Source organism: Etheostoma cragini, chromosome 4, assembly GCF_013103735.1.
Source record: "Etheostoma cragini isolate CJK2018 chromosome 4, CSU_Ecrag_1.0, whole genome shotgun sequence".
In the NCBI taxonomy this organism is placed as follows: Eukaryota; Metazoa; Chordata; class Actinopteri; order Perciformes; family Percidae; genus Etheostoma; species Etheostoma cragini.
The window spans coordinates 16429128-16439221 of NC_048410.1; the positions used below are offsets into that span (position 1 = coordinate 16429128).

At 39.4% G+C, this 10094-nt stretch overlaps 2 protein-coding genes across 2 annotated transcripts; one reads left to right on the forward strand and one right to left on the reverse strand.

Annotated features, from left to right (window-relative positions):
* The first annotated feature begins 1393 nt into the window (after positions 1 to 1393).
* On the forward strand, positions 1394 to 4616 carry si:ch73-15b2.5 (rho guanine nucleotide exchange factor 19). Its single transcript, XM_034868845.1, has 11 exons — positions 1394 to 1454; positions 1533 to 1822; positions 1915 to 2186; positions 2689 to 2849; positions 2961 to 3113; positions 3205 to 3334; positions 3444 to 3518; positions 3682 to 3774; positions 3877 to 4022; positions 4100 to 4264; positions 4359 to 4616. The coding sequence occupies exons 4-11, from the start codon at positions 2692 to 2694 to the stop codon at positions 4402 to 4404; spliced, it is 966 nt and encodes a 321-aa protein (XP_034724736.1). The 5' UTR covers positions 1394 to 1454; positions 1533 to 1822; positions 1915 to 2186; positions 2689 to 2691; the 3' UTR covers positions 4405 to 4616.
* An 878-nt stretch (positions 4617 to 5494) lies between these two features.
* On the reverse strand, positions 5495 to 8094 carry cplane2 (ciliogenesis and planar polarity effector 2). Its single transcript, XM_034868853.1, has 6 exons — positions 8019 to 8094; positions 7755 to 7879; positions 6790 to 6942; positions 6576 to 6700; positions 6274 to 6413; positions 5495 to 6189 (listed from the first exon to the last, which is right to left on the reverse strand). Exons 2-6 carry the CDS (start codon positions 7867 to 7869, stop codon positions 5994 to 5996), a joined length of 729 nt encoding a protein of 242 aa, XP_034724744.1. The 5' UTR covers positions 7870 to 7879; positions 8019 to 8094; the 3' UTR covers positions 5495 to 5993.
* Between the last annotated feature and the right edge of the window lie 2000 nt (positions 8095 to 10094).

Below are 10094 nucleotides of genomic sequence, written 5' to 3' on the forward strand. Positions count from 1 at the left end.
ACACACACACACACACACACAAACTGGTGCTCATAAGTTTACTAACCCATGCTCAAGATGACTAAAAAGAGAAATACAAAAAAAAATCCTATTTTGGAAATTGATGTTAATGCCTTAATTAAAAGAAATTACAAAAAAAACAAACTTTAAGGACACCAAATTTCTAAAGATTTATGTGTTGTAAATGAATAAATGTTCTTCCTTAAACTACAGGGGGCATAAGTATACACACCCCTACGTTAAATTCCCATAGGAACAGGCAGATTTTTATTTTTAAAGGCCAGTTATTTCATGGATCCAGGATACTATGCATCCTGATAAAGTTCCCTTGGCCTCTGGAATTAAAATAGCCCGACATCATCACCTACCCTTCACCATAGAGGTTGGCATGGGATACAATGAAATATCGGCTTTTAATTTATTTTAACACATTATTCATTCACAAAGAACATTGGTGTTCTTAAAGGTTGGAAATTTCCTGTTTTTTAATTTAAGGCGTTAAGATCAATATCCAAAAGATGTTTTTTTTTAGTCAACTTTAGCATGGGTTCCTAAACTTAAGAGGACCACTGTACAGTGGCAGCAGCAGCAACAACAAAATCAATGTACACAACTAAATCAACTGTTTGACAGGAACTGCTTAAAGGTTTTATGTCTTCATCTGTGCACATTTTACAAATGCACTAAAACCTTGAAATTGTTATGTCACTGCCAATTCAATTTTACAGCTAAATGTTTTTCCAAAGATTAAATGGTTGACTGCAGAAAGTGATACCTTTTCCTCCAGTTGGTGTGTAAAACAATTTACATTTTCTAACTGTCTTGATCTTCAGTTAGCCTGCAAATCTTTTATATTTTTTTGATGAATCATTTGGTCTATAAAATGTATGACAATAGTTAAAAAATGTGATTTTCCTAGAGCCCAAAGTGACGTTAACAAGCCGCTTTTTTTGTTCAACCAACAGTCTATAAATTCAAAATATTCAATTGGAATTGGTAGTGAACTGGGACACAGCTCGTTAGCTTGAACTTTAAGAAAAAGAGAGCCACACCTGGTTCTAGTTTTTGTGATTGCAGCTCAGTAACTCTCAAACTGCATCCAACAGATCATTTAATCCGAGTGGTTCTGGAGCAAAGTAGGATCAGTGGATAAACACATCCACAATTGCACTGTGGTCAGAGTTTTAAACAGCATTGGTAGCAGTAGTTCTAGACAGACGCATTATGGCTCAATTTGGCTACACAGATGAAAACAACCCCTGTTGGAGCAGCAACATTATTGCTAATTTACACTCCTACTTTGGAGACAGTCATCCAGTGAATCGCTTGATATCACAAACAGTAAAGACAAGAGATGGGCTTCCTTTAAGGTTTTCTCTGGAAACCGACAGTTTGCAGGACACTGGAGGCCTTGGTAAGAGCGGTGATTCCCTGAACCAGCTGGAGAATTGCAGGTAAGGACCACATTGTTAAAATCTTTGCATGTAGGATAAGGACGATGAAACACCTGTCCTTGTTTTTGTTGTTTTTAGTCCTCCCATAGACATATCTTCAGCTCTCAGGTCAATGGCATGGGATTTTAAAAAGCACTCCCCTGTGCCCAACCACTTGTCAGTACCTAGAATTGAGGACTATCCAATTGTATCTCCATTAGAGGATCAGGAAGGCAGCACCGAAGGGTAAGAGACTGTAAATTGTTATACTCTTTATAATACTTTACACTTTTAACTAAATGTGGCCTGCTTAATAAAACCCAGGGCGGCACATCTAGCTGAGGAGGAAGTGCTGCGTGTACCATTCCAGTCAAAGTATATTCATTTTTGTAAGTTTACCATTCTCCTTTGGCCTTGTCAGTTATTGAATATTTACATCACTGTTAAACACCTTGTCTGCATTTCTTCCTTTGCTCTGCAGTCCCCCTGTATCAGGACTACTGTCTGCATGCGGTAACGGACAGTCTCCGCAGACTGAGCACGAGTCTTGTGTCTGAACTGATAAGCCCCCATGGTCTGCAGCGCCGCTATGAGATTATATCCCCTCAATTAAACTCTCCTGAAGCAACTCCATCCTCACCTCTATCTCAACCAGTCAGGGTGACTCCGTGCACTCTTTGGCAAGATCTAGAAGAGGTGAAGGCGTCTGGCTTGCTCAGCAGCCTGACAACCAGAGAGATTCGCCTTCAGGAGGTGCGGAAAGCTCTCTCTTTCATACTTTACACATGATAATCAACACACTCCACTCTGGAGATGGCTTAACCAAGACAGAAGTGTAGCAAAGGTATTGGGCCTGGGTCACTAATGCTCGTTACACAACAGACTGGAAATGGAGGGATCACTATGCTATTTACTAGTAGGCCTGTGTGTAGAGACGCTATCATGCATTTAGCATGTTATATGTGCTAAAGTTACCTGTTTAGATATGGTTACATCAAGCATGTTACGTCTGACTTTTTATGTAACTTTCTAGATTTTTTTTTTTTTGTGTCAACATCTGTACTAATGCATTTTATATACCAGCATTTTGCATCTAACTTAAGGGGGGGTGTTAATGAGTGTGTGTGTTTGTTCCAAAGTTGTGGTTTTTCATGGAATTTGCTGAACATGATATACAGAATCGGCCGCATCTGTTATGCTCTTTAAGGTTTAGTGTGACATTTTCTCTTAATCCTTGTTCTCGTTTTCTCTAAAGTCGATGTTTGAGTTGATCGGCTCTGAAGCGTCTTACCTAAGGAGCCTTGGACTTGCAGTCAATCACTTCTATGCGTCAAAGGCACTGAAACGGACTCTGAATCAAAGGGAGCATCACATGTTGTTTTCCAACATTCGCTGTGTGATGACAGCCAGTGAAAAGTCAGAGCTTTACTTACCAGTACCTCCATTATTTTTGTTTTGTGTTTTTTTTGTTTGTTTTTTTACTGGTTTTGTTGGTGTCTATGCTGAGCTGGTGTCTGTCTCCTTTAGGTTTCTTATGGATCTGGAAATTCGACTGGGAAAGAGTGTGTTATTATCTCAGGTTGGAGACATTGTGCTTCAGCACTGCCCTGAGTTTCACCGCCTCTATGTTCCATATGTGACTAACATGATGTACCAAGAGACTCTTTTCAACCAGCTACTGTAAGTCTCGGTTCAGTAGCCTACTTAATGCCACTGCTGATAGATCAGTGACTTTCCATAAAACACATTTATCTTCCTTTTTATTTTTAAGGCAGCAGAACAGGGACTTTGTGTATTCAATCAAGAAGCTTGAGCGTGACCCAGTGTGTCAAAGACAGAGCCTGAAGTCATTCCTTGTCCTTCCCTTCCAGAGAATTACTCGTACTAAACTCATCCTAGAGGTATGGGCATCTGGTGATCATTTTAAATTGTATGCTTACATGTAAGTTTCTAACTTGTATGACATGTTTCAGAAACCAACTCAAGTATTTATTTATTTTGTCATTTCAGAGCATCCTGAAGCTGACTACACCAGGCTCTGCCTCAATTTTAAATCTCGAAAAAGCAATTGAAGCCATCCATGAGGTAATATTGTTTTACATTCATGTGTCCAGATCTGTATGTTCAGTTCCTCACAGAGGGAGCTTGTTGTTGGAAGGGAGATGAAAACAATAGGAATTGCCATGTAGATGACTTTCAGTCATCGCTTTAAAAAAAAATAAACTGCATTACTATCTACTCTGACCAGATAGTGACCGAGTGTGACAAGCGGGTCAGAAAAATGAAACAAATAGAGGAGCTGGTCTGCTTGGAAATGCTGCTGGATTTTGGCAAAGTTAAGGTGATGACTGTTCTTTTTTTTTTTCCTCCCAGAATATATTACCATCTGCAGTTTTACGCAACAAAAGTGTTTTCAATTCTGAATGCCTCTTCCTCCATCCAGTCAGTCCCTCTGATCGTAAGTGGGCGTTTTTTGGTGCACCAGGGTTCCATGAGACAGCTGACTGTGGCTGCTTACAACTCGAGAGTATCATTTGTCAGCGTCTACCTCCACCTCTTCAATGACTTTTTGATCATCTCCTTGAAAAAGTAATTTCATCTTAACACCACAAACCTATTTTTAACCTTCCTATTACTGAATTTCAGACTGTTTTCTCTCGGCACAGGGACAAGAGGTTCAAAGTTGTGGATCATGCTGAGTTCCCCACACATGTCCACGTTGAGCATCTGAAGCCTGAAGTCCTGGGTCTACCCCCAAACTCCTTCATGTTGCATCTCTCTCAAAGTCACAACCGACAACCAACAGCCATGATACTTGTTGCACACACAAGGTATGAGTGCACATAGTTTGTTTTTTAATGTCTAAAATCTTTAACAGCTGGTCATTAGTCTGTGATTCCTGTGTTTTTGTTTTTTGAACTGCAGATCAGATGAAGAGGCGTGGATGAAGGTGCTTTTGTCTAAACAGTGATGGAAAAATTGTGCGATTTTAGTTATTTGGGATTTTATAATTCAAACTTTGCTTGTTTTAACTTACACATTACTGATGTTTACATTTTGATAATTGAAAGAATTTTGTAACTGTAAATTAATTTAGTTCACTCTTTAAAATGTATCTTAACTTGATTGCACTTGATAAAGAACACACATGATGGATTCAAACACGCACTGAATGTCTCAATAAGAAGACACACAGCATGAAGGTGACTTTTTTTTTAAATAATTGGGACTAGATTTTTTTTTTATTTTTTTTTTTCACTTGTATTAAAATGCTGGCCTCTTAAGCAATGTGCTCTTTATTTATTTTAAAAAAAAATGTAAGTCTGACTGTCATGATTAGCCTAATGCAACAAAAATGCTTCCAATTGACACTGGTAACAAGAACTTGAAAAAACGGCCCCTGATCTTCTGACAAAAGTATTTAAAGGTCCAATGTGTAGAAATTTCCGCCATCTAGCGTTGAGCTCATATTGCATTCAACTCTCTTGCGCCAAATAAAAAGACAGAGCCTTGATAGATCCTGTAAGTCTCTCCCTGGCTAACCTATTTCAAGATGGCGCATGAATAGAGCGTCTACCCCAGTTCATGGAAATGTAAAATTCCAAGCCAATTGGAGAGAGAGGGGGGGGGGGAGAGAGAGAGAGAGAGATTCGTGAAAAAGGACAAGTTTGTGAACGGACAACACAGATTTTGATAACTAAACTATACAAATTGAACATGTTACACACTGGACCTCTAACACACTGTTTGGACAGTTTTGATGCTGTTAGATGTCAAGGAATCAAAAGTGTAGAAAAAGGTGTTTCCAACAAAGTGATTAAGAAAGTTTTGACGCTATCTAATCCATAAAAGTGAGAAGTTAATTATGCATTTAATTAACTGGCACTCAATGGCATGGAGACCATAAAACATAAAAATTTCTGCACGTTGTATAACGAGTCCCAGACAATGGCTGAATCTCATTAACCTTTATTTGTTAGCTCCTCGGTCCTTGGCTGAACCGGAAGGCCGTCTCAAGGCTCTTACTTCTGCCCTGAGGAGCGAGCATCAAGGAGGGACAATCGAGTAGCTATAGGCGAGGACAGCCTTCCCAGAAGCCATGCGGCTGAAGAAGTTAACGCCGAAACAGCTGACAAATTACTGTGACGCTATAGAGGAAAGGATATCTTATCCTTCTAAAACACATTTGCTCAGTGCCTCTCTCCTTTAATGGTTTCCTTTTTATTGGCTAGTCCTTAAGGGAAGCAAGTTGAGGCTTTGAGGAAGCAATTTAAGTGCAATGGAACATAACCATAATCATGACTGAACACCCTGCTTACATAGGAGAATTTAACATATTTCAGAATCAAAAATCCATCTTGACAGCAGTCATAGTGTCAGGGAGTGTCCATTCATTCCAACAGCAGCTTCTCTCCCATCCCGAAGGCGCTTAAGCACTCCCAGATCAGCTGCTAAATGCAAATCCTTAAAGACGGACACCCAGGGGTAAACCTCCAGTTCCCCTCAACTGCCTCTTTAAAATCACTTTTGGCATTAGAGTAGAGTCTTTGTCTCCTGCTGCTAAGGGTGGCTGGCTGATCTGGCTGTAACACAGTCCTGATGCCACAGGCTCTCCGCCAGGCAGTTGAGGAGGGGGGCTACATCACCCAGCCTGTCGCTGACATCCCCACCTACACGCAGCACCGGTAAGCTCCACGTCTCCTGGAAGTCTCTCACGTCTCTCTCTGCCACATCACAGTGCATGAAAAGGTCAAATCTAGAGGGAATATTAAGGATGAATGCCCATAACTGTACTTTTTTCATACTCAACTTTCAAGTTTTAAAGAACACAAAAGGATACTTGGTGCCAACCACTAATTTCACAACACGAGCCACAGGTGTCCCAGTCCATTTAGCAATTTGATTTGACAGATCATCGAAAGATGTCCTGTCAGTGAAGGAGAACAAGAAAAGGACGGCGTCCACCTGCTCCTTACAAGCCTGGAAGACAGGGAACGGATTTGAAAAATTGTCTGGTGTGATGGTATTTTTATTTATTTTTTTATCTAGATTGATACTAGCATAGTCTTTCTTTTCTGTTTCACATTAGTTCATAACTCAATACAATATGCTGTGTAAAAAAACTTTATATTACAAACATACTGGCAACAAATGGTCAAATCTACGCAAGGCATTCTCTCCACAGTCCCACAGCTGCAGACGGAAGAAGAGCACTCTGCCATTTTCTCTCAGCTTCACTGGCCAATATACCATTGTTGTCTCAATACCTTAAACAAGAGATAAACTGGATGAACATTTGCAACCATATTTACCTTTTAATTGTGTAAATTACTCAAACAATTCATTCTAGACTTACCTGTGGTTTCATAGTGCATGTTTGGAATATTCAGGCCTGCAAGACGTGCAGCAAGAGCAGTTTTCCCAACTCCGCTCTTGCCAGTGATGAAGATCTTATAGTGGACTGTGTCCACAGCTACATGTGGGGGCATCACTGGAGACTCCAACAGACCTGTAAATAAAGTTTTAAAAGGGCCGTCTAAATAGTTTCTTTTGTGTACTGCTTGGTATTCATACTTTTCACAGTCACTACAGTGTCAAAATGGTGTGCTGGTCAAAGATCACTGACACTGATAGATCTTAAATTTCTGAATTGGAATTTATTATATACAACATGACAGCCTGGAAGTAGCTTTCTAGCAATTATATAGAGCCCCTGAATTAGTTTGTCAATCATTTGATTTATTAAGTACTGTATATGTATGTCACTCTTAGAAATCTCCTACTTCTGCATTAGACAACATCACAAATTATTTAAGAAGAAATAAAAACACCACGTGACAATCCTAGGTCTTGTTTTTAGTGATGTCATGTTGATTGTTAAGTGAAACAGTATAAGGTATTTTAGAGACGGGCTTGTAACATTTAATTGACTTTACATTGTTCTCTTTACACAAACTCAAACATAAGTTCTGACATCATATTCGTACAGCCTCGTAAGACAATTAAAAGTCATGTTTACAAATGCTACCAACTCTCCCTACATCTAGAGCCAACTTTGACAAACCCTACAGCAAGCCACTACCAACGTTGTTATGGTTAATGATTGTGGAAATGTATTATTGGAAATGCACATGGATTTACCAGCCCCTTTGTGCTGGTAGGTCCATGACAATACAATAAATCACAAAAATGTTATGTAGAACACATTTCCTGAAATCCTTTGTTGTATAATCAAAGCCCTGCTGTTACATACAACTAATAATGTGCTGCTTTTGAAAACTGTTGTGATTCAACCAAAATGGTACAGTTACTTAGCCATACCGAAGTTTTTGCGTTTCTTCTTGTGTAGAATTTTGCTGAAATATTCTTTGCTGTCTTTACATCGATGCCAGTCGGCTACAACGATTGATCCGGAGGAAGGAGGAACATGTGCCATGTTGATATCTCTAACTAGCTAGGTGTGCTGCTCAGCTAGCTAACTAAAGGTAAGGTTAGTGTCACTCTACTAAGGTCAGTGTTTTTTATCAAAAAAGGTCAGACTGAGGATATTACAGTAGCGGAAGACCATTGTTAGTATTAAAATACTATAAACAGTCTTTTCTCAACATAAAGCGATTTAATAACAACTGTTATCGACAAATAACATTTTTTTTATTAGCATAGCTAGCTAGTGGTGCAGCCACCTGACAAAAAACTTCCGTTATCTAAAAACATCCCTTGAAATGTGTATTATATATATAGCTACGCATGCATATCATTTTCCCTAACAAGAGTACTGTATGTTGTTGCCTTTGTAAAAAAAAATAAGAATAAACATCCCTTGACGTCTGTTTCCTGACGTCACGTCACTTCCGGGTTTTAATTTTTCTTCTTCTTTGAGTTTTAACGGCAGTATCATCCTTAATGTTGCACTACTGCCATCTTCTGGATTTAGATAACGCCTACATCTTCTGCCTCGGTCACTTTCACCACATTGCAGTATGTTATTTGCTCCTGTAGCCTGCTTACTGTATTTCCTGCAAATGTTTGTCCATGTCAAGTGACACGCAATGTTTTAAATGTTTGATTTTGAAATATTACAAAAAATAAATAGTTTAATAAATAGAAATAGCCTGGCAAATGAAGCATTGAGCATGGCAGATTTGTCTGGTTCCCAGAATTGAAATCTGGGTGTAACACAGCATATGTGCTTGTATTTGAGCAGAATTGGTTCAGAGGGTTGGTACATGAGTTACAGGTTCTGGTCAGTGTGTAAGCAGCAACAAAAAAACACAATTGCAATTGTAATTATAAGCCTTGTAGAGTTGCAGGACACGTGTTGATAACGGTTAAGTCTGCTAACAGAAGTTGTGTATAAATATTTCAGGTTTTTGTGCCCTCCGTTGCTGTTCGGCCTTGATTTTCACATGACGTTAACAAGAGTATTATGGAAAATCACACTTTTTATACATAATTTGTCTTGTTTTTCTGTTCAAGTCCAGTGGAAGGGGATTTTACATATTTCTGATAGTACATGAATGGTGCATTGGGATGCTTTGCCCACCACCAGAAGGCGCTAAACTCCAGCATTAAATCACGAAGTGCAGGGAGGAGACATTAGGCATTATGACAGCTTGTGAGCTCTCACAGTCAGGGCCCCACTGCTCTCCATCGTCATGGTCACCGATATGGGGTCCACACCCGATGGTAGTTTGCACTGGTGTGAAAAAGTGTTTGTGACTGTGCCATCTTCTCCCAGCTGCATAACGTATGAGAACACAAGGAAGGCATACATTATTGGTGTGGAAAAGGTACATTCAAAGAATTTGTACACATTTCTTTCTTTACAATGTTGTAAACTCAAAGTCCCTTTGAGCTGTTCTGTAATCCTGCTCCAGTAATCCATTAGATTCAATCCATTACTACAACTTGAGTACTTTAGGTCATTTATATGTTGATTTTATGTGCATTCATGTTGGTTGCAAAGAATAATATACAGCCAGAATAATAAATACTTCTATCAAATTACTTGATATATACTTCAGCTCAAGCCATATTCAGCAATCAAACAACAGGTCACATTACGGTTTGGCGGTTATTATTACAGATCGGCCGTTTACTAAACCAAGCTGACTGACTGCATGGCTCACCTTCTCCGCATGCACCTCAATCAGGTTGTTGGAAATTGTGATGATAACATCTTCTGGACTAAATTCACTCACATCGACTGTGAACTGAAAAATGTCTCCAATGACCTGGACCTTCCCTGTAGGATATGTGTGACCTAAAACAGAAATCTCAAATCTTCAGTCCTCAATTTTCTAACATTTACTGATCTCACACATAAAAAATCAGGTCAAACATGCTATATAAAAGGCAGTGATCCTGAATCTTCAGAGAAAATACCTTGGCCTTTCTCCATAAAGGCTGAGGAGGTGTTGTGTATCTATGGTCTGGATCCAGAAGAGGTCATTCTAATCTCTATATATATGTGTGTGGATGTGGGTGTGGGTGTGGGTGAGATTCAGCTGCAGTGGAACATAACACAGATTCTAGACATTCAGTGTGTTATAACGGTTGTTGAACTGTTGTCAGAAGGTCCAAAATGTCTAGCCCCACCCCAGACTGCCAGTCGTTGTGGTTGGGGTGTGGAGCAGTTTCTGTGTGAAGGAATAAGCTATA

Excerpts from the sequence above, each read along its gene's own strand:
- si:ch73-15b2.5 (XM_034868845.1), top strand. The coding sequence starts at position 2,692 with ATGTTTGAGTTGATCGGCTCTGAAGCGTCTTACCTAAGGAGCCTTGGA. Across the intron at positions 2,850-2,960 it reads GTGATGACAGCCAGTGAAAA|GTTTCTTATGGATCTGGAAA; the intron begins GTCAGAGCTTTA and ends TGTCTCCTTTAG. Across the intron at positions 3,335-3,443 it reads GTACTAAACTCATCCTAGAG|AGCATCCTGAAGCTGACTAC; the intron begins GTATGGGCATCT and ends TTGTCATTTCAG.
- cplane2 (XM_034868853.1), bottom strand. The coding sequence starts at position 7,869 with ATGGCACATGTTCCTCCTTCCTCCGGATCAATCGTTGTAGCCGACTGG. Across the intron at positions 6,943-7,754 it reads GAAGAAACGCAAAAACTTCG|GTCTGTTGGAGTCTCCAGTG; the intron begins GTATGGCTAAGT and ends CTTTATTTACAG. Across the intron at positions 6,414-6,575 it reads GATTTGACCATTTGTTGCCA|GCTTGTAAGGAGCAGGTGGA; the intron begins GTATGTTTGTAA and ends CCTGTCTTCCAG.